This window comes from Geotrypetes seraphini, chromosome 15 (assembly GCF_902459505.1).
Source record: "Geotrypetes seraphini chromosome 15, aGeoSer1.1, whole genome shotgun sequence".
Classification (NCBI taxonomy): Eukaryota; Metazoa; Chordata; class Amphibia; order Gymnophiona; family Dermophiidae; genus Geotrypetes; species Geotrypetes seraphini.
Window position 1 is genome coordinate 26,306,528 of NC_047098.1, and position 27,957 is coordinate 26,334,484.

At 44.5% G+C, this 27,957-nt stretch overlaps 1 protein-coding gene across 6 annotated transcripts in view; it reads right to left on the reverse strand.

Annotated features, from left to right (window-relative positions):
* CASZ1 (castor zinc finger 1) overlaps positions 1–27,957 on the reverse strand; it is a 623,486-nt gene that overhangs the window by 218,188 nt on the left and 377,341 nt on the right. For 4 of the 6 annotated variants that reach the window (XM_033921947.1, XM_033921950.1, XM_033921951.1 and 1 more), the window contains exon 1: positions 5,468–5,569. The exons of the other annotated variants lie outside the window; for them this stretch is intronic. In XM_033921947.1, the coding sequence (XP_033777838.1) occupies positions 5,468–5,516 (49 nt within the window). In that variant the 5' untranslated portion in view covers positions 5,517–5,569. Of the gene's footprint in view, positions 1–5,467; positions 5,570–27,957 lie in introns of those variants that run through there. 6 annotated transcript variants of the gene reach the window in all.

Below are 27,957 nucleotides of genomic sequence, written 5' to 3' on the forward strand. Positions count from 1 at the left end.
GGTTTTAGTCATTTTAGTTCTGATAAACTGCAAAGTCACAAAAAAATATCTACGTGGTTTACAAAGTTAAAAATTAAAGGGAAACACAAAGATACAAGACAAAAGATGAATGACGGGAAAGGGGAGGGATATGAACAATTTAAATAAACCTTATATCCCACACCATCTACATATATGGCTGGTGAATAGAAAAACATACATAATCCGAGAAAAAAATATTAATGAATAAAAGCAATATAAAGTTACACCAAACACAATAAAGATGCATTGGTTTCCAAATTCTGTATAAGTCACCCAAGTTAAGCGTAAACGTCAGAGTGTGGATTGCAGATATGCATGAAAAATAACCATCAATAATTGACCTTAACCAGTGTTACTTGGCGCTAAATACAGGCTGCTCACATATCTGCTCTGTGCCCCTATTCAATAATCTGTGCGCCTAATACATCTCATGCCGAGCTCCAAAAGTAGCACAGCCAAGGGAGGGGTCAAGGGCGAGTCATAGTAACACAGTAAAGGATGGCAGAGAAAGACCTGAATGGTCCATCCAGTCTGCCCTGTAATCACAATTTCACGATTAAATCAAAATGTCTTTTTTTCTTTGTTATTTCTGGGCCATAGAGCTTAGAAGTCTACCCCGGTACTGGCCTTCATTCTCAACTAGTTTCAAGTTTATTAAAATTTTGATTTGAACGCAATATCAAATATTTCAATGCGTTTAACAATAGTAATTTGGGGGGACAAATAACAACCATTAGAACAATAAACATACAATCTTATCTATAGCTATTTGAAGATACATAAGGAATACAAGGATAAACTACATTTGTTTAAAATAAAATAACCAAAAGAAAAAAACATTTAGGGAAGAACATCAGGAGGGGAGTTGCCGTCGATTCACGGGCATTCCTGGGGTTTAGGGGCTAAGTTATAGAAAACTTCCATTTCCACAGCCGAGGGCAGTCAGGCACAAGCATTTGCATCAGTGCGTAAAAATGACGTCAGCTCGTATTCTATAAAGACAGGTCTGTGTGGAACTGCCTTTATAGAATTTGCATGCATCATTATTGAATTATTTTGTGGACCGGCATCGGTCCGCAGACCGGCGGTTGAAGAACACTGGGCTAAGTCGTGGGCCAGCCCCTGCCCATCTCTACCCAATCTCCACCCCAGACCCTGCCCACATAGTCCTAATTGTAACACTATTTTTTCCATTCATTTTTCATATATACACACAATATAATCTTATTAACAATGCATCAATCGCACCGCGGACCGGCAGTTGAAAAACACAGTTTTGGGCCTGATGCACATGCCAGCCCTGTGGACCGGCAGGAAATTTCTGTGGACCGGTGGTTGAAGAACACTGATCTAGATCTATATATATATATTTTATACATAAATACACACAAATATACATATATATGCATAAAATGTGCTATTGCTCACCTTCTGTGCAGGTAAAAAGTATGTTGTGATGATTCTTTGACTTTGTCTGTTAGAGCCTATTTTGTTGCTTTGTCTGCAGCTGCTCTTTGCCTCCCCCCCCCCCCCAAAAGCTGCTGCCCTAGGCAACTACCTAGTTTGTCTAATAATTAAACCGGCCCCGTGTTCAATGCTTCCAGTGACAGCATAGGGAAATCATTTTGGGTTACTTTGGTGCTCTGGTTTACAGGTAGTAGATAGAGGGACCTTTTAGATTTAATCTGTGCCAATGGCAGGGGAGTATGTGGTGCAGTGGTTAGAACTACAACCTCGGCATCCTGAAGTTGTAGGTTCAAATCCCACACTGCTCCCTGTGACAATGAGTAAGTCACTTAATCTCCCGCTGCCCCAGGTACATTAAGTAGAGTGTGAGCTTAAAATGCTTGAGTACCTGAATGTAAACCACTTAGGCCATAAGGGGGTATATAAATACTTACATACATAAATAAATTTTCTTTAACGTTTCCTGTTGGCTAGGTGTCAGTCAAGTAATAGTATCAATTGGTCCTACACTAGCTGGTTACTTTAATAGCACATTAACTGATTATTTAGACACTAGCTGGCATGTTCTCCCACTGGACACAAGCCCGACACTATTCACCTGCCATACCCCTTGCCTTTCTAGGGCTGCAAGGCCTTTGTCAGACCGTACTGTCCATGACCATCTCTGCTCGCCAACACTCACTTGTGATTGGCTAGGCACTATTTAGTCACTGACGTGGCAGGGGCTCGGACAGATGCCAGCTGGTTATTAACATAACCACAACCCAACTGTCGATTAATTACATAGCAGTTGGTTAGATACACACTGGTTGTTTAGTGACATTATTACTGCTACTAATCACTTCTATAATACTCTAAGACTAGCTCTCGGAACCTCACGCTTAGATTACTGCAATCTACTCCTAACTGGTATCCCTCAGTGTCGCCTCTCCCGCTTGCAATCTGTGCAAAACTCTGCTGCGCGATTCGTCTTCTACTAACCTCGCTACGCTCATGTCACCCCTCTCCTTAAGTCACTTCACTGGCTCCTATCTGTCATCGCATACAATTCAAGATCTTATTGCTGACCTACAATTGTGTTCATTCTGCTGCCCCTCGATATCTCTCCTCGCTTCTCTCTCCTTATACAACTCCGTTCCTCAGATAAGTCAACGTTATCCTTCTCCTCCACTGCCATTTCCAGACTTCGTTCCTTTCATCAAGCTGCCCCCTATGCCTGAAATAAATTACCTGAGTTTGCCCGTCAAGCCCCTTCCCTTCCCTTGTTTAAAAGCAGACTGAAAACCCACCTTTTTGATATGGCTTTCAATCCTTAACCCTACTCCTCTGCCCTCCAACCCAGCCCGCTGATTAACCGTTCCCCTTAACTGTATCCATGACATCCTGTTTGTCTTTGGGAAGCAGAGCTGAGACTGTGATGTCATAATGCCTCATTCCACCAATAAGAGCCAACCTCATCAGTGATGTCACAATGGCTTGATTGTCCTGTGCAAGCCAGCAGATTAACCGTTCCCCTTAACTGTATCCATGACATCCTGTTTCTCTGTCTTGCCTGTTTAGATTGTAAGCTCTTTCGAGCAGGGACTGTTTTCTTACTCTTTGTGACTCTGTACAGCGCTGCGTGCGTTTGGTAGCACTATAGAAATATTTAATAGTAGTAGTAGTAGACATATGCACAGCTGTACAGTTACTCATAAGAAATAGACCCTGCTCCGTGGATCGTATGTTACCAGTGATTAATTGGATACTGGCTGGTTAGTGGCACTACTTGTGGCTCTACAGAAATGAACAGCTACCACTGGTTATTGACATATAGTCACAGGAGTATTTTGGAGGGTTGGGGGGGGGGGGAAAGCGTGGACAGCACACCTAAATGTTGCAGACGCTAATGCTGAATTGGTCTCCTTCCCTCACTGCCAACCATTACTTTATTCTTTGTCATTCCCCAGCAGCAGGCAAACTATACAATAGATCAGAGGGAAGAATGGATGGGCCAAATTCTATCTCCTTCACTTTTTTCCAATGATCTTTACTGGTATTTGTGTTTGTTGATTTTGCCTCTTTTTGTTTTGTTTTAGTAGCCTAATTCTGAATGCTGTATACACTGGCTAGCCTTTTTTTTCGTTTGAGAGAGATTAAGCACATAGGCCTTTATAACTAATCCAACCCCTAGACCAAGGGTAGGGAACTCTGGTCCTCGAGAGCCGTCTTCCAGTCGGGTTTTCAGGACTTCCCCCAATGAATAGGCATTGAAAGCAGTGCATGCAAATAGATCTCATGCATATTCATTGGGGAAATCCTGAAAACCCCGACTGGAAGACGGCTCTCGAGGACCAGAGTTCCCTACCCCTGACCTAGTCCCTACCTCTAATCCAGTGGTCTCAAACTCAAACCCTTTGAAGGGCCACGTTTTGGATTTGTAGGTACTTGGAGGGCCTCCGAAAAAATAGTTAATGTGTTATTACAGAAATGACGATTTTGCATGAGGTAAAACTCTTTATAGTTTATAAATCTTTCCTTTTGGCTAAGTCTTAATAATAATATTGTAATTTATAGCTAAAGAGACATGATCAAGAAACTGTTTTATTTTACTTTTGTGATTATGAGAAACATACCGAGGGCCTCAAAATAGTACCTGGCGGGCTGCGAGTTTGAGACCACAGCTCTAATCCAACATTTCTTTTAAAGTTTATTTGTAAGACTTTGAAAGAGTTATACAACAGAAAAAAAAAATATGACAAATGATCAAAATAAGCAACAGAATTACTCCATATGAGCGGGTACAAAAGATATGCAGTTTTGGCATCTATCCCGTGTATCTATCCTAACCATCCTTAAATTTTGCCAGATACGAGTTTCCAGCACTTCTGCTGGTGGTTATTTCAAACATTAACTAACTTTTCAACAACCACCCCAAAAAGTTATTTCCTAGGAATCTCCCTCCCTCTCGTGTCCTTGATTTCGTTTATTTCCGTATGGAAATGACACTGTCGATGTGTTTTAAAAACCCTGATCTTACACTATACGAGTTCATGAGCAGATATTCCAACAGGGGGCACCAACATCTGATGATCAAGAGACTTTCAACAGGGTACAAGGCAAGGCCCAATAATGACAACAATCGCCTCCTAAAAAAGAAAATACATCGCCTCCCAAGCGAGGGCTGAATCATCCTGGAACTGAAATGCTCCCCTTCCCCACTACAGTCACAGCACTAATTCCAACCCCATTATAAACAGATCCAAAGTCTAAAAACAAAAAAAACCACCAAACCACCAACAACCCAGTTCAGAACTTTCAAACTCTTCGGCGTCGCTTTAGCTTTTCCAGAAAACAAGTGCACGCGAGAGGAAGATAAAAAGTGCTCAGTAAAGGTTCACAAGCAGAAGCTACGGGTCAGCCCGAAATGCGAAGCGAGCAAGGCTCGGACCCCCCCCCCCCCGATCGGGCCAGCGGTGCCCGGGCACACCTGCCGGGGCAGCGACAGATGCGCACCGATCGCTGCCAAGGAGCCACCCACCAATCAGTGCAAGAAGTCGCGGCAGTGCCTCGTCCCGAATAGATGAAAAACGCCTTTTTGTTTAGCCACGGAGAGCGGCGAAACAGCCGCCCGTACGTGCAGGAGCCACCCGGCCAGAGCCCCGGCGACCGGACAGAGCGCGGCCTTAGGTCCCCCAGACTGCGAACGGCACCTGTCCCGGAAGGCAGCCCCGTCTCCGGGGCAGGGGAGGCACATGTCCCGCTGGAGGAGGGGAGGGGGGCGGCGGGGGAGGCGGGAGCCCCGATGGGGGATCGCGCAGGAGAGGCAGGTGCAGCAGATGCCCCAGCTCCCGGGCAAACGGTGGATCCCTCCCCCCGAGGAAAGCCCGGGACGGCGAAGGCGCCTCTCGCCCGCAACTTCCGCGCCCGAAGCCGAAAGAAAAGTGAAAGCGGCGGCGAGGGCGGAGCGAGCCGCCGAAAGTTAGTGCCGGTCACTCACCATCGTCAGAGAGTCCGAAGCCCAAGTCCCGCAGATACTCAACTTTCATAGTAGTTAATTGGTGCGGGCGCCGCCGACACACGAGCTCGTCCGCGGCAGCCGCCGCCGCTCCGGGAAGCGGCTGTCACCGGGGCGGGGCGGGGCCGCACCGCCGCGCCATTGGCCGCGCGGCTCGGGCGCCGCCCACGCCCCGCCCCCCTCCCTCTCCGCGCGCTCAGCCGAGCAGGTGAAGGGAGCCCGCGCGAGCGCAGGGACCAGCGCCGCCGGGTCTGCTGGTCCCCGGGGCACAGGTCGCGCTCTGCCTTCCCCCTTTGTGTCCCGGCCTCTCTCTTTGGGTCTTGCTTTCATCTCTACGTGTTCGACTTGGGTGACCGTCTGTCTCTCGCCCCGTGCTGTAGTGGAGGTCTCTTTCTCCTTTAGGCCGTCCCCTCGCCGCTCATTTATCAGAGGTAGGAAACTCTACAATTCCAACTGCTGTTACCAGATTAATACACGTGGAGTACAACTTTGAAACCATTTTATCCTGTTAAATTGACAGTCTAAAAATAAAAAAAAAACCCACTTTTCCTCAAGGTGGCTGAAAGCACAGCCCTTGTGTACTTTTTGGTCACACTGAGAGAAAATGCTCCCAGAGTTATATTTTCAATGGGAGGGGATGCATTTGGATTTCATTGTCAAGTCACTAGTTTTCCATTGGAAAATTATCTGCAGGAACAGTTAGGATACTACTTTGGCCCTGTACAATTGTCAGTGTAAAAACATAGTTGCACGTCCACTAAGAAATTTACCTGCAAACTTTCTGGAAAAGCACCTGTCCGCTCGTGTAGTTCAAATACACATACAAAAGCAAAATAGACAACAAAGGCAATTCCTGGATTTTGGTACTGGTAACTGAATGGATCCTCTCCTACTCTTTCACCGCCCCCCCTTGCCAAAGGAAGCAGACAAGGGGAGAAGTGATTGCGAGAAGATTGGGCTCTCTAGTGCAGACATGGACAACTCCGGTCCTTTTGAGGGCCGGAATCCAATTGTTTTTTCAGGATTCCCCAATGAATAAGCATGAGATCTATTTGCATGCACTGCTTTCAATGCATATTCATTGGGGAAATCCAATTGGATTCCGGCCCTCAAAAGGACCGGAGTTGCCCATGTCTGCTCTAGGGTGTTTGCAAGTTAAGCATTAATGCTCAAAAAAAAAAAAAAAAGTGCAGAGGAATACATGTGGGGTGCAGAAATCCCAAAAGGAGCTGTATGTGAAAAGAGGAAAGTGATACCTTTGACCAAAAGGGACGCCTCAGCAGTGGCAGAGTAAAAAAAGGGGGGGGGGGGGGGAAGAGGGCGGTCCGCTCCGGGTGCCATGTTGGTGGGAGCGCTGGCACCCCTCCTCCTCTTCCCACTCCTCAGCCTGCACCTTTCCTGCTCCCTCGTTGTTCACTGCCACAAGCAACAACTTCAACGTACTCCTCGTGACTGCGTTGTCTCTTCCTCTGACGTCACTTCTGGGTGTTACGCATAAGAAGTGATGTCAGAGGGAGAGCCGATGGTGTTGCGAGTTGCCATCGAAGTTCTTGCTGCTCATGGTGAACTAGAGGTACAAGGGAAGGGAGGCGCACATACAGCGATGGTGGGGGGGGGGCAGGGAAGGAGAAGGGGAAGGGGCACCACCGCTCTGGACGCCTCTCTCCCTCGCTACACCACTGCCCCTCAGCATGATGGTGTCTGTGGCTCTCAAGGTAGCAAAACACTTGAATAATGTGGTGGCCAAAACCAAACAGGCAGAGCTACACAAAGAGACATAACCAGTAGAAAAGGAAGATGATAATGATAGACAACCAGTAGAAAAGAGAGATGATAATGAGCTTGTATAGAATGCTCGGTTCAATTTTCGAGGCCATATTTCAATGATACGAAGAGGAAATCAACCCAAATTGTACACGGTATACTCAAAAAGACATATGAAAGTAGATTATATATCCTGTACGGAATCTTGCTACTTTTGGGGATTCTTCGAGGCACTTGTGACCTGAACTGGCCACTGCTGGAAGCAGGATACTAGGCAAGATGGACTCTTGGTCTAACTCAGTACAGCAACTCTTATGTTTTTATGACAGGAGGGAAAGGAAAATTTCAAGTTAATTTGATGCTGTCGCTTATCCAACTTCTAAGTGAGATACAGATTAAAATATAATGGGGAAATATATAAAAATAAAAAAACGACAATGATACAATTAAAAAGAAGAAAAAACAACATTAATCAAATGGCATAACAAGTATGAGCCTGACTGTATAAATCCACAAACAAAACCTTTCCTAAAGGGAAGATAGCTGTAGAAACAGAGCCAGCCACGCAATGTGCGGCGGCGGCGGCGGCAAAAAGGGCGAACAGAATGCTAGGAATGATGAAGGGGATCACGAACAGATCAGAGAAGGTTATCGTGCCGCTGTACCGGGCCATGGTGTGCCCTCACCTGGAGTACTACGTCCAGCACTGGTCGCCGTACATGAAGGACACAGTACTACTCGAAAGGGTCCAGAGATTGAGAGGGGACATGATCGAAACATTCAAGGTACTGAAAGGAATAGACTTAGTAGATAAGGGCAGGTTGTTCACCCTCTCCAAAGTAGGGAGAACGAGAGGGCACTCTCTAAAAATTGAAAGGGGATAGATTCAGTACTAACCTAAGGAAGTTCTTCACCCAGAGAGTGGTAGAAAACTGGAACGCTCTTCCGGAGTCTGTTATAGGGGAAAACACCCTCCAGGGATTCAAAACAAAGTTAGACAAGTTCCTGCTGAACCAGAACGTACTCAGTTAGGGTGCTGGTCTTTGACCAGAGGGCCGCCACATGAGCGGACTGCTGGGCACGATGGACCACTGGTCTAACCCAGCAGCGGCAATTCTGATGTTCTTATATGCTCTTACTAAAATCTTCCGCAATATCTGATGATTTCTCAGACTCCGATCATCTTCTCTTTGATATTTTACTCACCTTGGCCTTAAAGACTATTCTCACTTATTGGAAGGATTTATCCAAAGCTTCACACTCACATTGGTGGAACCTCGTTTGTCTCACGTACAGAACTGAAGCGTATTTGGCTAAGTCCTCCAATAGGTTTCCTCGTTTCCAGCTCAGATGGAATCTACTGAAACTCTACCTGCACTCTTCTCTCCCTTGAGTGGACCCTTCTCTAGTCTTTCTTCTCCCTTCCCCCCTTTTCTTTTACTCATCTACTTATTCGTCTATCTACTTACTCATTCATTTGTTTATTTATTTTCTTTTCTTTCTCTCTTTCTTTCTCACACTTATTTCTCTCTCTAGAAACATAGAAACATAGAAATAGACGGCAGATAAGGGCCCATCTAGTCTGCCCACCTTAATGTCCCTCCCCTACCTTTGCCCTGTGAATAGATCCCATGTGCCGATCCCATTTGGCCTTAAAATCAGGCACGCTGCTGGCTTCAATCACCTGTAGTGGAAGACTATTCCAGCGATCAACCACTCTTTCAGTGAAAAATAATTTCCTGGTGTCACCTCGTAGTTTCCCGCCCCTGATTTTCAACGGATGCCCTCTTGTTGTCGTGGGACCCTTGAAAAAGAAGATATCTTCCTCCACCTCGATGCGGCCCGTAAGATACTTGAACGTCTCGATCATGTCCCCCCTCTCTACGCGCTCCTCGAGCGAGTATAGCTGTAATTTGTCAAGCCGTTTTTCGTATGGTAGATCCTTGAGTCCCGAGACCATCCGGGTGGCCATTCTTTGCACCGACTCTCCCTTTATTTTACCTGGAACGTGCTTGTTTAGGTAGTTAGGATACAGTTTGTTGTATTAGATATGCTATGAAGAAAATTTCTTAAGGATTGTACGAATCCATGTTCATGTTCTGCATTTCATTTTCTGTATTTGTTGATTCCATTCATTGGCATATCTTTTGTTTTCCACTATTATGGATGGTTTTATTCCATACTTTGTAATTTTGTAAAAATTCAATAAATAAACATTGACTAAACCTAAAAAAGAAGCAATATTAGAAAATATTTTGAATACAGCTTTGTAAAGCTTTGCGCCTTACGTTATAATTGAGTTGGTTAAGTTAGTAGTCCATATAAGAAAGTACGTGCCTACTTGTCTTTATAAAAGAGACTCCTACAAGATGCCCTGTTATAAAATTGCCCTGATACTGCCCTATCCATTAAAAATAGTTCCCTCCATAGTCTTCTCTGCAGTGGTTGTAGTGTAGAGGGGGGGTTATAATGGAGCCTTAGGGGTAGGGTTTCAAGTTTCTTTAAAATTTCTTATACCGCCTAATCAAACCTTCTAGGCGGTGTACAAAAAATGTTAACACCGTCTATTACCAGATATCTGGATTTCCCCGGGCATGTCCAGGGATCCGGAAGGCTTTTCATAACCCAGCACTTTGTCCGGGTTTTGAAAAGCTTCCGACATTGGGACGGCATCCACAAACGCGCTGATGTAACGTGGTGATGTCACACACTTGCGTACAATGTCATTGCACTGCATCCATGCATGCGCGAATACCGTCCTGATACATGAACAGGTTAAGGGGTAGGGGTGGGGCGGGGCGGGGCAGAAATGGATGGACTTGGGGGCATGGCCATGTATCCGGATTTTCCTTTGGGAAAATCTGGTAACCGTACCTAGGGGGTGTGTTACACAGGGCGTGATTCCATCTCGAGATGCTCCAATCCATCTTTCCTCTTCCCAGGGCCTGAATGGGAGCAGAGGCTGGAAGTCAATTCAAGGCTGGTTAACAGGCACTCAAAAGCTAGCACTGAAAAAAATCAACACTCGATGTAATTCTGTAATGGACAGTCAACATTCCTGGTATTCTATAATACTCTGCACAAATTTTAGGAATGCCTGACCAGGCCACGCCTCCTTCTGGGTTGTATACTATAGGATTTGGGAGCACTTTGTTATAGTGCATAGCAAAGTTCCAAATTGGTACAAATTAGTACCTAATTATTGACACTAATTAGCTTCTTAGCCAATTTAATTAGCTGCACATCTTGAATCAGTGCTATATATATAGAATCCCCCATAGACATTGTATACTTGGATTTCCAAAAAGCCTTCGACAAAGTACCACACGAATGCCTGCTGAGGAAACTAAAGAGCCATGGGGTGGAAGGGGATGTACATAGATGGATCAAAAACTGGTTGGTGGGTAGGAAGCAAAGGGTAGGAGTGAAGGGCCACTACTCGGACTGGAGAGGGGTCACAAGTGGTGTCCCGTAGGGATCGGTACTCGGACCACTGCTGTTCAATGTTTTCATAAATGACATAGAAACAGGGCTGAAGTGCGAAGTTATAAAATTCGCAGACGACACAAAACTTTTTCGTGGGGTTAGAAGCAAAGAGGACTGTGAAGATTTACAAAGGGACCTGAACAAACTGGGAGAGTGGGCAAATAAATGGCAGATGAAGTTTAATGTAGAGAAATGCAAAGTCTTGTATATAGGACACAGAAACCCGATGTACAGCTATACGATGGGGGGGGGGGGGCTGGTAATGGGTGAGAGTAGCCTTGAGAAAGACTTAGGAGTAATGGTAGACAGCGGCCTCAAAAAAGGCGAACAGAATGCTAGGTATAATCAAGAAGGATATTACAACCAGAACAGCAGAAGTTATCCTGTCGCTATATCGGGCAATGGTGTGCCCGCACCTTAAGAAGGATAGGGCGATACTCGAGAGGGTTCAGAGGAGAGCGACGCAACCGATAAAGGGTATGGAAAACCTAACATATGCCATATGTTGGAGAAACTGGGCCTCTTTTCTTTGGAGAAGCGGAGGCTTAGAGGGGACATGATAGAGACTTACAAGATCATGAAGGGCATGGAGAAAGTGGAGAGGAACAGATTTTTCAAAATTTCAAAAAATACAAGAACAAGGGGGCATACGGAAAAGTTAAGAGGGGAAAATTTCAGAACCAACACTAGGAAGTTCTTCTTCACCCAGAGGGTGGTGGACACCTGGGTGCGCTTCCAGAGGACGTGATACGACAGTGTACACTACAGGGCTTCAAGAAGGGTTTGGATGAATTTCTGAAAGATAAGGGGACTGAAGGGTATAGAAAGAGGATTGGATGATTTCCTGAAGGAAAAGGGGATTGAGGGGTACTGATAGAGAATTACTATGCAGATCCTCAACCTGATGGGCTGCCGTGCGAGTGGACTGCTGGGCGGGATGGACTTCTGGTCTGACCCAGCAGAGGCACTGCTTTTGTCTTTATGTCCAGAGAACAATAGTTGACCAGAACATGGATAAAATAAATCATAGGGTGCAAGGTTGAGATTTAGTCAACACCCTCATTGTTAACCATAATGACTTGCTGTACATCTCTTACACATTAATGTCCAATGAGGACTTCATGACAAACTTACTTTTTTTGTTTGCTTGTTTAATCTTTATTATAATTTTAACATCTTACAGAATACCTGTAATGCAATTCACAAATGGATCATAACATATGTACAAAAATTAAAAAAATATCACTCCAAAACAAAAGCACCACACAAGCCAAGAAAGCTAGCTTATTACTTAAGCAAAAAAAAAGCCTAAGAGGTGGACCCACGCTCTTCCACCAAAGCATCATAGGCAAAAAACTTTCGCACTAGTTTAAAGTTAGCAGGTGGGAGCAAAACATTACGAGAATGATTAATGGTAAAAACCACTGAACACAAACAGGCCAGGCCAATGATCGTTTCGTGGCCGGTGATCACTGCTTCAGGGCCTTAGCGCCAAATCCAGGCCCCTTAATCTTTATGTGGATTTGGTCCCACTGAATATGGCCTCCAATATATCGCCAAATCCTCTGCTTCCCACAAGGAGTTACAAAGAGAAAAATAAGATACTTTTTTTTTTTTTTTTTTTTTACTAGATTTCAAAGGCAGAACCTTCTTTCTTAGATCAGGTATGAACAAAAGAGGACAATATCAGAATATATAAGGGAAAAATACAACAGTCTCAAGAGGATAGGTTGGGGGAGGGGGCTGTTCGGTAAGAAACAGGGAGAAATGATGGGTGATCAGAAGGTGACAGACTAGTATAATTTTATATTTTCTAAGGTGATAAGAAACCCAGAGCGTTGTTAAGTCTTATCTTGTTGGTGCCAAAGTATTTGATGAATTTACTTCAAAATTCTTTCCTTTTAATATTTCCATCATAAGGTCATGAGAACAGCCATACTGGGTCAGGCCAATGGTCCATCTTGCTCAGTATCCTGTTTCCAACAGTGGCCAATTCAGGTCACAAATACCTGGCAGACACCCAAACAGTAGGAGCATTCCATGCTACAAATCCCAGGGCAAGCACTGGCTTCTCCCATGTCTATCTCAATAGCTGTCTATGGACTTTTCATCCAGGAACCTTTTTTAAACCCCGCTACAAACCATAGTATGCCTGAACTGTGTAACCACATTGTCTGGCAGAGCTATTTTCTGCATTGACTGGAACACACTACGTTTGAGGAACTGCATGAATAAGATCCCTGTATGTTGAATGTTACCCCTTAAAACAGACTGACATGGTAACCACATTAGTTTAACCCAGAAGCAAAATGATGACATAAATAAACTGTGCATGAATTTGGTGCCATAGCTCAGTAACAAATGCACTGATATTGTCACATAAACGTGCACACATATAGAATAATATTCAGAAAAGCTTGGCACTAAGAGTGCAGGTAGTATCCAGACAGAAGAAAACAGGTAAGGTCTCCAAAATAAAATAAAGGAAATGCATGCCAGGTTCTATGCCAAGCTATGCAAAGCACCATGGGAGCCATGGATTTGGCACTGTTAGCTGAAAGCTGCCCTTCTAGAATAACAAGTGTCAAGAAATTGGTCGGCATAACCTGTTGGACCCCCTTTCAATACAAAAATTCAACCTCTCATACAATGATAGTAAATTTGTGAAACGTTATATGCTCCGAGACCTAGAGGCCGCTTGGGGATGAATCCCTGGTTTCTAGCCTGAACATTTATTTAAATTCCAGAATAACGCAGAGCAGTGAAAAATTGTTACATGCGATGACTGGAGCTCAGCCTGAAGTTTATTTACCAACATCACATTGGAGGCTTATTTGCAAACAACTCTTGTACTTTGGCAAATAGAGCTTGGGCAGAGGGAATGCCCTTTTACTCCTGGAGTTTCAGATGGAATTTGCAATTCCGTCACTGGAATGGCCCAGCTGAAACCCCAGAACTACAATCCTCCTGCTGGCAGGTAGAAGACAGGTGCTGCATGTTCTTCATTTCGGTTTTAAATTGCCTGAAAGAGCACTCAGCACACCATAGGCTGCAGACTTGTGAGTTCCCACAGAACCAAAAGTCTGATATAAGGGTGTTTGAACAGGCTGTGAGAGCCGGCCTGTGGGACGCAGAAAGCAACTTGCACATAATTGTACACTGCTGGGAAAGTAGCCCAAAGAGGCAATTAAAGATGAAACACACACACAAAAAAACAAGAGAACCTGTGTAAGGTTTATTCTATGCCTGTCATAGAATAAATGTTTTATTTTACTCTGTAGCAAAACACAAAAAAAGACTGCAGAGGTGATGATCGTCATGCCAGTGTTTATTCAGTCAATCAGATGATGTAGAATCACATGACAATATCAGAATCCGCATATGCTTTGAAAGTTGGGGACCCAACACGGTCCGTGTTTCGACTAAACCGTCTTCCTCAACATTTCTTAGAGCCATCTCACCACGGCAGCGTCAAAGCCTGCATAATCTCACTTTCACAGGACCAGGATTTTTCTGCTTTGAAATCAGACTTTTTTGGACCCCTGAGGAAGACGGTTGAGTCGAAACAAGGACCGTGTTGGGTCCCCAACTTTCAAAGCATATATGGATTCTGATATTGTCATGTCTACATCATTTGATTGACTGAATAAACGCTGGCATCACGAACATAACCTCTGCAGTCTTTTTTGCTACAGAGTAAAATAAAACAATTATTTTTTTTGTGTTTTGCTTCATTGGATTTACTGCGGATATATTGGGTTTTGTTTTGTTCCTTGCCTTTATTTTAACCTGTATCCAGATCAGATTGAATGCAAGCACAGTGTTAATCTGTGTCATTTCAGAACTAATAGAAGTTGGTGCCAGAGATAGTGGCCTATACTACCTGTGTTGCCTGCAGCACTATATAAAGAGCCAATGTTTATAAGAGGGCAGCTGGTAATTAGCTGCACTTAACCAAGCAATGCTGCTGAATATTGACTCTTATCACTCCGGCACAATCCAGGCAATGCAGTGGCCTGGGCCCTCCAATTTGAGTCTGGGCTCCCCCTAAAATTGAGATGCTGCTTTGGCTGGTAGTTCTCAAGCTCCACCAGCAGAAGTCTTTCCCCCCACCTGAAGCCTGGCAGTCGGCAGTGCTTCACCTGCCCCTCCTCCCCCCACATGCTTTGTTTTTATGAAATTGACCATACACGAGGGAGGCTCTTCCCCCACGAATGCACAAAAATAGAGCATATGCAGGGGAGGAGACTCTTCCGAGTATGATGCTCAGCTTTGTGAAAATTGAACATGCGCTGGGGAAGGGGGGTTTCTTGTGCAGCGGTAGCTAAGGAAAAGCGCTGCCAACCATCAGTTGGCAGGGCTTTGGGCCTCCACAAGCTTAGGCATGTGGGGCTGCAGGAGGGTAGGGCAAAACTCTGTGCTCTCCCCTCCGCCACTTTGGGTTCAGGTCCCCCCCAATAACCTGAGGTCTGGCTATGCGACTGGCAGTGGCAGTCCAGGGATGGACTCAAGGTAGAAGTCATGTGGGCACTGCCCTAACCTAACTGGGAAGACCTAACTGGGAAGACAGATTTATATAAAAGGAGTCCTATCTTGGCTCAGATAGGCATGCAGATAATGGCAGTGAATACCGTCCGGTGTCCATATAACTTACTGGTTCACAGAAGACCCATATATTCAATTATTACTGCCTGGGCATGGCTCAGCATTGAATATTCAAATCTAATTTATCCAGCATCAGTCAGCACTTAAAAAATACTGACTGCTGCCAGTTGAATATTGGCCTCTGATTGAAGGATTAGATAAGGTAGTGTAAGACTGCTTTGTTAAGTGCCCAATGCCAACTTACACCCTATTCTATAATGCAATGTTGTGCCAAAATGCCATTACAGTATTTGTACTTGAGGGCAAATTCTATAAAAAGCGCCCAAAAATTAGGCGCTGAAGTAGGCACCATTCAGCGCGATTCAAGTAACATTGGGTGCTGTTTAGTGAATCACGCTGAGCGTCACCTATTTTGGAGGCGCCCAATAAATAGGCCAGCTCTAGGCACAACTAAAAGTTAGGTGCCTAGCTGAGCGCATAAGCACGCTTAAGAGCAGCGATTCTGTAACAAGGCGCTAACACGAAGCCACGCCCACGCCTAACATGCACAGCGCCTATTTTTTTGGAAGGCCGCCTAAATTTTTAGAGGTGCCTTGTTAAGAATCGCACCTTCTTGATAGGCGCCTAAGTTTCAATCACTGCTGATTAAAAAGCTTAATTGAGCTTGTTCTTCAATTTAGATAGGCGTCTATCTAGTTGGGTGCCTCCGAAATAGGTGCCTAACATTAGGTGCTGGTTACAGAATTTGGGCCTAAGTCTAGGTCGCTCACATCCCACCCACATCCTACTCCAACCACTCCTCCAAATACGCCTCTTTCAGCTCTGGGCATTCAGTCTCGCGATGCATGTCGTGTAGGTGAGTCAGCTGGCACCTCTCCCCCTCGCTGGCTCCTCTCCTGCTCTCTGCACCTCCCCACTGGTGTAGTCATTTTAGGGTTAACAAGCTCAGGACCCCGTCTGGAGAGCCTCCGCGTGAACGCGGATGTCAATGTGATGATGTCACACATGCATGTGATGTCATCACGTCAATGTTTGTGCATGTGTGGAGACCTTTTAGCTGTGGCCCCAAGTTTAGTGTGCCACAGCTTGGAAAAATTTGTGAGCCACTGGATTAACCAATCTAGGCGCCCTTTATAGGATCAGAGCCCCTGAGGAGAATCTACCCTTGAGAACAGTGGGCGTGTGTACTGGACTGTGCTGTGAGCCAGTTGTGTGCATGTGAGTAACGCCTTGAGGAAAGGGTGTGTTTTTATTGGAGATGGGGTAGTGGGGGGGGGGAGAAACAGTCATTGGAGGATAGAAAAGAAAGTGATGGTGGTAAGTGTTAGGTGTAGAAACTGCATTATTTCAGAACCCAAGACTGCTATTTCCAAGGCATCGTCCCTCTAATGCTGTTAGTCAGCCATCTCCGTTCCAAAAGAGCTTTGCTTCTCAGTGAATATTTGTAAACTAGATATCTAATGGAAAATTATAGGAAAATTATAGTGAAATTCATGATGAGGAAATCTGATTACCCCCAATTCAATTATGCCATCCTAACCCACACAGCACATTCTCCATTTTTTCCCATAAATGCCAATGCCAGGGGTCCCAGTAATCAAATAACTTTGAAAATCATCTTTCCATTAAATTCAATTAGCTGCAATTTCTAAAGCCTATCAGAGATTTTAATTACTGAATTATAAAATTCTCCAATGCTAAATTGAAACAAAAAAAAAAAAAAGAGAAAGAACAGAAAAGAAACACACATCTATTTCAGGAAAAAGAAAGCTGAAAACCTGGAAAAGTCTCCTCCCTTCTCTGCCCTGTGGTCTTCTAACATAGTCTGGATCGCACTGAGAGATGAGCTAAGAGACTACTGAAATATAAATTGTATCCTGGTCATAGCACCTGGGCTCTCAGCAGTTTCCCCGGTGACCCATTCCATCTCCCAGTTCTGCTGCATGGCTCTCCTAGTTCACAGACATCCTTCTGAAAGTCACTCATCTCGAAGAGGCAGGAGTTACATAATAATGAGATAAAGTGACACTCAGAGGAACAGAGACCACTAAGCTCAATTTGTCTGCCTGTTTTCCTCCTCTGTTACAATCGAGGATGCAGGAGTTCAGGCCCGGAGGGCCGCAAACAGGCCAGGTTTTCAGGATATCCTTAATGAATATGCATGAGAGATACAATGGAGGTAGTATCCATGTAGCTCTCTTTCATGCATATTCATTAGGGAAACCTTGAAAACCTGGCTTGTTTATGTCACTTGAGGCCTGAACTCCAGAATCCAATATTGCAGGCTCAGTGTGGTCCCTGGCTTTACCTTCACTTTTCCACACTTGATGATCTGTGCTTACGCTAGGCTTTTAAGTATTCTGATGCTGTTTTGCCCTCATTGCATCCCTTAGGAGACTATTTTATACATCCGCCAAACTTTCAGTGAAGAAATATTGACTCATCATATTGGCTCCACGAAACAAGTGGCCCTTGTCGAGAGATTAAATGAAGAAGGATAATATGCGTTGTGAATGGGGCTGAGAACCGTAGTGAGAATACGCTGCGTGGATCCTTCATGCAACAATAGTGGTTCAGTTGTAAACGCCAAGTGGGAAGTTTATTTCCTGCACTGGTGAGGTGTTTGATGCCAGCGTTCAGCCTGTTGTTGGTGTCGGTGGATTGCATGACCTCTCTAGAGCTGTATTCGAGATCTGCTGTATTGGACTTCACTTAATTTCTAGATTAATAAACGATCAGCACAGTTTCATCTTAAGGATCGGTCTGTATCACGTGTTATTACCCACAGCGGTTAAAAGTTCTGTGAGAGACAGGATTTGAACTGCTCACACCCTCAGATAAGTTTGGTTATGCATTTTTATTTCTTCTCTTTTTGAGAACACTTACAAATTTTGGGATCCTTTTCCTGGAGTGGGAGTGGCCTATTGTTTATGATCATTTCTTTTTGCAATACCAGTTTTTTGGAGCATTTTGTTGTTATCGCCACATTTTTGTGTGTATATGTTTTTTTTTTTAAATTAAAATGCTGGGTTTTTTTCTGGTATAGCTGGCCAATGATAAGACTCTGTGTTCCTGGATAGCATATTTCAAGGTAGCTTGTTCTACCTTTATACCTGTTGAGCCTTTGAGGCTATTTTTATAGCAATCATTAAGAAGTAACTCCTACAACAGGAAAGGATATCTTATCATTACACATATTTTCTACTATATTTGTTATTTAAAGTATACGTTCCCCCCCTTTTTTGATTGATTTAATATTTGATATTCTTCAGTGTACCCCATTTCAACCTTGTTATCTACAGAAAAAGCTTGTTCAGAGAAGTCAAATGGAAAAAACTGTATGATGGCTTCCTGGCCACACAAGCAGCGAGATTGGAACACCAACTCTCCACTTTGCTGATAACAACCCCAGACTACGGAACATTCAGAAAAGAAATAATACTATTCAAAAGCCCCCTAACTACCCAACAATTCCTTGAAATCAACCTAACACCATCACTATTCTCAAAAACAATCTAAGGCCACAAGAACCACCTCATCTCTTTGAACCAATCTCACTATTCTCAAATTCCTCTGGAAATGGCCAGATATCTCCTTATGTAATCCGCCTTGAACCGCAAGGTAACGACGGAATAGAAATCACTAATGTAATGTTCTTGAGCTATCTGAATTTCTCCGCAAACATCTGAAAACCTGGCTTTTCTCATAAAATGTAAGTCTCCCTCCAACTTAGGAATCAAGGAAACTCTTATATCTTGGCATCCCAAGTCCTCTAAATTTTCTTCACACTTCTTCCTCTAACCCTCCGTTGTAGTTCCTTCCTATTTCTCCTACTGTAAACCGCGTCGAGCTCTACGAACGTGGAGATGATGCGGTATACAAACCTAAGGATTAGATTAGATATTATATATGTATAGTGACTTGTTTCATTTTGTGGTGTATACCATTTTTGCAGCTTGGTTTCAGAATGTCTCTCACCTCTGAAGCTTTAACCTCTCGAACTGGACTCCACATGAAGTCTCCCTAATGATTTGTACAAAGGCACAACCGTTTCCTCTTTATATTGCACTGGCTTCTAGCATGGCCTCATTCAGTGGCATAGTACGGGGGTGGGAGGAGGGCAGTCCACCCAGGCACCATCTTGCTCGGGGGGCCAGCACCCCTCATCCTCTCCACCCGACTCCCTCCCCCTGCCGCGTACGCCCCTACCTTTTTAACTTTGGCAGTAAGTTGGTGGTTGCTTGCACCCAAGTTAAAAAAGTACGGGGAAGGGGTGCCGCCACCCCAGGCGCCGCTCACTCGCGCTACGCCACTGGCCTCATTACACTGGTTTGAAACCTTTACCATTTGCGCTGCTACAGATGAGAGATTTTGGGCATCTTTCAGAATATTGGGACCAGCCTTTGACAGCCTGAGCGAAACATGGCCTATGTCAGGCTATCTGGCCCACGTCTCTAATAAGAGACACACTTTCTCATGCTAAATACATTTTTTGGATATGGATTATTTATTTTTCAATTTTCTATACCGTTCTCCCAAGGGAGCTCAGAACGGTTTACATGAATATATTCAGGTACTCAAGCATTTTTCCCTGTCTGTCCTGGCAGGTTCTCAATCTATCTATTGTACCTGGGGCAATGGATGGATTACGTGACTTGCCCAGGATCACAAGAAGCAGTGTGAACCCATAACCTCAGGGTGCTGAGACTGTAGCTTTAACCACTGCACCACTGTAGAAATCAAAATGTAGTAAAAGTGAGCCAAGTATAGGACAATGAAGCCATTGTGACATCATTGATGAGGTTGGCTGTTATTGGAGGAATGAGACATTGTGACATCACAGTATCAGCTCTTGTTACCAGAAACTTTTCATACTATTTATTATTTTCTATACTGTTCTCCTAGGAGAGCTGAGAATGGTTTACATTAGTTTATTCAGGTACTCAAGCATTTTTTCCCTCTCTGTCCTGGTGGGTTCACAATCTATCTAATGTACCTGGGGCAATGGGGGGATTAAGTGACTTGCCCAGGGTCACAAGAAGCAGCATGGGTTTGAACCCACAACTGCAGGGTGCTGAGGCTGTAGCTTTAACCACTGTGCCACACTCTCCCTTTCAGAAATGTGTGTTTGATGAGTATTTAACTACACAATATTTGAAGCCTACGAAGAGTTAGGTGAATCACGAGCAGAGTGGCTCGTGTGAAACTACTCACCACTGAGGCTTCTGAAGATTATATCCTGCATGAAGACTGTAGCTATGCCGTTTGTAAAGGTGTAGCTGTGCTGTTCATAATTGCACAGAGTGACAGAGAGTAGGCATTCCTGCACTAATCAGTTAAGTGGAAGTTGTGCATGCTCATCTATCCAAATGAGGAAGACAGAATAGATTGCCCTAGGGAGAAAGGTATCTTCCGAGTACAGTAGTCACACTCCGTGGCTGGCAGCTGGGATGTATTCTTAGCATTGTGGACAGAATGGATGCACCAAATGGTAATTTTTCCATCCTATGTTACTCCATGCCAGTGTTTCTCAAGCTGACCCTGGCTATCCCCTAGTCAACTAAGTTCTCAGGAAGCCCATAAAGAATATGCAGGAAATAGACTTCCATGAACTGCCTGCATTGCATGCACATCTATCTTATACGTATTCATCGTGGATATTCTGAAAACCTGCCTAGCCAGGGTGTACTTCAGGACTGGCTTGAGAAACACTGCTCTGTATTACTCTGCAAGTAGATATTCAAAGATATAATGTGTGGTTGTAGCCACCCAATTGAGACAATAAATCAAATCACAAACAACTGCAATCTACGTCCATTCACAGGTAGAGTAGGTTAGAAATTGTGCAGAAGCAACTAACTTGTTCATCTCTGTCATTTTCCAAAAGAAGAAGAAGGGTATCTTTATTAGCAATCCCCTCTCAAAAGTACTATCTTTCCTCAGGGTCTCTCAGAGGGCTTTTAAAGTCTCTTAACTCGGGCACTTCTTAAAGCTGTATTCTCATTATCGGTGGCATAGTGAGAATGGGAGGTACACGGGAGGGTGTGTGTGTGCCCTACCCTCATCTTCGCCCCCTGCCACACGCCCCTTCCCCCGTACCTTTTTTTAACTTCTCTGGCACAAGCAGAATCTCCAACTTGTTGCCCTCACCAGCCTCAGGTCTTCCTCTGATGTCACTTCCTGGTCATGGGACCAGGAAGTGATGTCAGAGGGAGACCTGAGGCCGACTCAAGCAGCTGGCTGGAGCTGTTTGCTCATGCCGGCGAAGAGCTAGAGGTATGGGGGGGAAAGCACGGAGGAAAGATGCTGGCTCCCCCACCAAGACGGCACCCAGATCAGTCTCCCCTGCCCCCCTTTGTTATACCACTGCTCATTATGGTTCCTTTTTAAAAGCAATATTCCTAACTGATACAGGGGAAGGATTCTAGTTACTGTCATAAAACTAGTCAGCTTTCTTCAAATCACATCCTGCTCCCTCACACCTAGCTGGGTTCTGCCCTGGCACAGGAAGACATCTACTGTTGAAAACAAAATGTCTAGTGTCTGCCACCTCCAGTCCAAGATTATATGGGGCATTAGTAAAGACAGAAACTCGAGGGCTTCCTTCTCCTTAGTTTCATTTCAGTTTTTATCTTTTCAAATGTTTACTCCAATTAAAACCCTGCCTCCTTGCTTGGAACGGATCCTGTTCTGTTCACTAATGTATGGCGTGTGGCAGAGGTGGTATAAACCTTGCTATGCCCTGATATCTTCTGCTATCATCGTTAAAAGGGAGGACTGCGCTTTGCTTACTGTGCAGGCCATCATCAAATCTTCCTTGGACTGCAGCAAAAGGAGTCAACCTCAAAACAAACAGAAATAAGGCTGTAATTAAGTTGGTTGTTTTTCTTTTAAAATAAAACTCGTCCGACAAGATTCTCCTGTTTAAATTTTAACCTTTTTTTCAAATTAGTCAGTTTCAGTTACAAGAGTCCAACCTACCTTGGGAAATTTGCAATGAGACATTATAGTTGCACAATAATTTTCTATACGAAAAATAAGGAAAAAAAACAACAACGAGGTTGCAATGAACAGTTGGGGAGTGTGCCTTTCTCATGACCTGAATATCCAAATTTTATGGAGTGACGGAGTAGCTTAGTGTTAGAGCAGGGGTCAGAGAACCAGGGCTGCTAGGTCCAAATCTCACTGCACCTCTTTGTGATGTTGGGCAAATCCCTCTGCTGCCTCAGGTGAGCCATCCAAGAGCAGAAAAATACCTAGTGTACCTGACTGCAACACATAAGAAACGTCTTCACCGGATCAGACCGAGGTCCATCCAGTCCGGTGATCCGCACACGCGGCGGCCCATTTAGGTACTCCTTTTTAGAGACCCGGATTTACCGTATCCCTCAATATGATATGCAAGAAGGTGTGCATCCAACTTGCGCTTGAATCCCAGTACAGTAGTCTCCTTCACAACCTCCTCCGGGAGTGCATTCCAAGCACCCACCACGCGCTGTGTGAAACAGAACTTCCTGACATTTGTCCTGAACCTGCTGCCGCTCAGTTTCAGGCGATGACCTCTTGTCCGTGTCACATCTGAAAATGTTAGTAATGCTGCTTCTTGGTCTATTTTATCAAATCCTTTTAATATTTTAAAAGTCTCTATCAAGTCCCCTCTCGGTCTTCTCTTCTCGAGGGTAAACAGTCCCAGTTTCCTGAGTCGATCTTTGTAGCTCAAATGCTCCATTCCTTTGACAAGTTTCGTGGCTCGCCTCTGCACTTTCTCCAGCAGAGTTATAGCCTTCTTAAGGTATGGAGACCAATGTTGGACACAGTATTCCAAGTGCGGTCTGACCATTGTGCTATAAAGTGGCATTATGACATCTTCCGATCTACTCGTGATCCCCTTCTTAATTATGCCCAACATCCTGTTAGCTTTCTTCGCCGCCGCCACACATTGTACCGATGGCTTTAGGGTACTGTCAACACAGCTTGATTACAACTGAAAAAGGGGTGAGCGAAATCCAAAATCCCTTCCTCTTGCCTATAGTGTTTTGATTTGGCAGCTATCGATACCATCTCACCAATCTGAAAATGCTCCATCACCAGAATCTAACCAGCTTCTGTATTATTATCTGTAACGTACCATTCTTCCCTCTAGAAACTTGTACAGATTTTTTAAAACCCAGCTGTACTTGACCATATTACCTTGCAACAAATTGAACTATGCACTAGAGCAGTGGTTCCCAACCCTGTCCTGGAGGAACACCAGGCCAATTGGGTTTTCAGGCTAGCCCTAATGAATATGCATGAAGCAAATTTGCATGCCTATCACTTCCATCATATGCAAATCTCTCTCATGCATATTCATTAGGGCTAGCCTGAAAACCCGATTGGCCTGGTGTTCCTCCAGGACAGGGTTGGGAATCACTGCACTAGAGAATGACACGGGGACAAATTTTTCCCCACCCCCGCGGGAACTTATTTTTCCGTCCCCCACGAGTTCTTTTCCTGCCCCTCCCCATTCCTGCAAGTTCCATCCTCATCTGTAGAAGCCTCAAACACTTTTAAATCATAAGTGTTCGAGGCTTGTGCGGTTAAGGCAGAGCTTACTGGAATGGGGCAGGGACAGCGACCAAACAGCGGGGACGGGACGGGGACAAATTTGTCCCTGTGTCATGCTCTACTATGCACTTTCTTTAATTTGTTTTAAATCTGGTACCAGTTAGTTTCATGTGGGGTCCACTGGTTGTATGTGCAGAAGAAAATAATCATTTCTTATTAACTTGTTCCATGTCACTCATGTTTTTATAAATCTCTATCGTCTCTCAATTGTCTCTTCTCTATGCTGAGAAGGCCCATCTTCTTAAGACTTTTTTTTTTCCATAAGGAAGTTGTTTCATTGCCTTCTTTCAACATGTAATATCAAATGCTAGAAGTGTGAGGAGTGTGTGGCGCAGTGGTTGGATCTACAGCCTCAGCCCCCTGGGGTTGTGGGTTCAAACCCCGCGATGCTCCTTGTGACCCTGGGCAAGTCACTTAATCCTCCATAGCCCCAGGTACGTTAGATAGATTGTGAGCCCACCGGGACAGACAGGGAAAATGCTTGAGTACCTGATTGTAAAAACCGCTTAGATATCCTTGATAGGCGGTATATAAAATCCTAATAAACTTGAAACTTGAAACCTAGCAGAAATATAGGCATCCTTATAACTGGGTCTGTCTGGCAGGTTGTGATGACAGAGTTAATTAGCAGTTGGGTCTATTTAGCGGCTGCATGTTCTATAATAGTCAGAAGTCCTAACAAAAATGTCTAATGATTAATGCAGTACCCTGAGAATCATGGACACCGAGTTCGATTCCCACTGCACTTACTTGTGACTCTGGACAAGTCACTTAACCAACCCTCCATTGCTCCCAAGTACTACGGTATATACGGTAAACCTGTATATAATATAGGGAAACCACTTTGATTATAACCTTAGAAAGCAGTATATCTAGGGTTACCAGATTTCCTCTTAAAAAAAGAGGACACCTAGCCCTGCCCCTTTCTGCCCCCCCTATCCCTTTCCCCACACGAGCCTCGTGTATCCTTCCTTCCCTGTGTCTGGAGGGCCTCTGCGCTACCACTGCCCAATTTGCCGATTTGAATCGATTCACCAATTGACTTCAGTGACTTGATTTGAATTGATTCATTGTCTGAGAAAATTAGACTCACCAATTCAGCCGCCAACACCCCCCCCCAAGCCCGGTGAGACCTGACATACCTCCGAGGCTTCCAAAAGCAGCGCCAGTGGCCCACAGCAGCGGCAGCACTCTGAGCGGGCTGCTTTGCGGGCCTGCCCTGCTGGGGCCTTCTCTCTGCCGTGTCATTGATGATGCTATCAGTGATGCGAAGAGGAAAGCCCTAGCAGGGCAGGCCACGAAACAGCCATTGCAGAGCACTGCCACTATTGAAGGTCACCACCGCCACTGCTGTTGCTTTAGGAGGCCTAGAGGTATGTTAGGTCTCATGGTGGGAGAGTCGGTGGGGTGCTGTTGTTCAGGGGGATGGAAGGAAGGGAGGGAAAACTACAGCACAAGGGGATGGGAGGAAGGGGAGGAAATCTGCTGTTCAGGGGGATGGGAAGGGAGGAAAGATGCTGCACATGGAGAGGAAGAATTGATAGGGTGGAGGAGAGGAAGGAAAATATGAAACAAAAAGGTAGAAAGGGGTGAAAGATAGAAATCTTGCATATGGTGGAGGAGAGGGAGACATGCATGGAGAAGAGAGAGGGAGAAATGTTGTACATATGGTGGAGGGCAGGGAGAGATGGTGCATGGGGAGAGAAAGAAATGTTGCACATGATAATGGAGGGGAGGAAGGGAGAGATGCTGCATGGAAAGGAATAGAGAGGTTTGACCCTGGGCACAAGGCAGAGAGAGAGAGAGCAATGGTAGACAGTGGGAAACAAACAAATGTTGGATATGGCGGTGGAAGATAGAAAAAAATAATTTTATTTTCTATTTTGTGATTACAATATGACAGATTTGAAATGTGTATTCTGCCAGAGTTGGTGTTAGACAGTGAGCGTGAGCTAGGACCTAACAGAGAGGAAAAGTATTTTTTGTTTACACCACAGCGCTGGCGTGGGGTTGGAGAGGGGAAAGGGGGGGGGGATGGATGGAAAGGCTACAAAATAAACCTGCCAGGATGTTTGGAAAAAAAAAAAAAGCCTGATTGGGTGGGAAAAGCGCAATCAAATCAAATCAAATCAAATCAAATTGAAAAATCGATTCAATAGGCTGAATTGAATCAAAAAAGTTGTCCCTGAATCGGGCAGCACTACTCTGTGTATGTGCAGACATTGACACAGTGACATAATGCGATGCGTGTGATGTCATCATGTTGACATCCGTGCATGTGCAGAGGCCCTCCAGACGAGGCCCTGAGCTTGAGGCCTTCCAAAAGCGGGACAAACTGCTGGATTTTGAGGAAATCCCTCCAGGCACCTGGCCAGTCCTCTAAAAAGAGGACATGTCCGGGTCTTCCCAGACATCTGGCCCATCCCCTTTCCCTTTCCCTATGTCAGGGACCTAAGTGGCTCCATTTTGGGTAGTCCAATTTAGGCACCCATTGCTACAGAATAGCATGTAGCCAGATCAGCACCCAAATTAAATGCCTGCTAACTACAAGAATTAAATCTTTGCAGCCTAATTATTTTGGGCACCGAACTGGAATCCACACCCAAATTTTAAACATAGAAACATTTGGGCAACCTTTATAGAATAGTAAATGCATAACATCCTATCATGTTTGTACATGGGCTTGAACGTATAGCCAGTGTGGGCATTGGTTTTAATAGCTTGGACAGAACCCCACTGTAAACAGTGACCTGGTCAGCCTGTGGCTTTATTTGCGTTTCAGTCTTCATTGCTTGCCTGCCTTCCTTCTCCGCTCCATACTTTTTCTGTCTGATAAAGCTATCATATATTCTGTGTGTAGCAGACCATGAATAACCTTCATACCAGTTATAGGGCTATTTAACTTCTGCCACAAGTAATCACCAAACTTTAATTCCACGCTTTGACTTTCTCCTTAGTCTCCCTGGGACAGTGTTTCCACTGGCCATAGCAGAGGGGAATTGAATTAAGCTAAATGAGACAGACGAGGGAGAGAGAGGCAGAAGGTAGTCAGGATAGAATAAGAAGACAGAGGGAAAGTGCAGACAGAGAAAGGGTTTTTACTACCAAGCAGAAGTGGAAGGGGAATAATGGAAAACTGTAACATAGAAACTTTATGGCAGATAAAGGCCAAATGGCCCATCCAGTCTGTCCATCTACAGCAGTGGTCTCAAACACAAACCCTTTGCAGGGCCCCATTTTGGATTTGTAGGTACTTGGAGGGCCTCAGAAAAAAATAGTTAATGTCTTATTAAAGAAATGACAATTTTGCATGAGGTAAAATTTATAGTTTATAAATCTTTCTTTTTGGCTAAGTCTTAATAATAATTGTCATTTATAGCTAAAGAGACATACGAGCAGGAAACTATTTTATTTTAGTTTGTGATTATGATAAACATACTCGGCAGGCCGCAAGTTTGAGACCACTGATCTATAGCATCCACTATTTCAGCCTTTCCCTAAGAGATCCCAAGTTCCTGTCCCATGCTTTCTTGAATTCAGACACAGTCTTTATCTTCACCACCTCTACCACTATTTCACGCATCTACCACCCTTTCTGTTTAAAAAAAAAAAAAAAAAAAAGTATTTCCTTAGATTACACCCCAACCTATTACCTCTTAACTTCATCCCGTGCCCTCTCACTCTGGAGTTTCCTTTCAGTTGAAAGAGATTGGCCTCATGCCTATTTATGCCACATAGGTATTTAAATATCTCTATCATATTTACCCTCTCTCGCCTTTCCTCCAAAGTATACATATTGAGATTAAGTCTGTTCCCATACGCCTTATAACGAAGACCATCAACCATTTTAGTCTCCTTCCTCTGGACCTGTTTATATCTTTTTGAAGGTGCAGTCTCCAAAATGAGAATCTCAGTCTTATACAGGGATATCAATACACTTCTCCCTCCGTATTCATGGTTTCAGCGATCGCAGTTTTGATTATTCACGGTTTGTAGCTGGCTGGCACCTC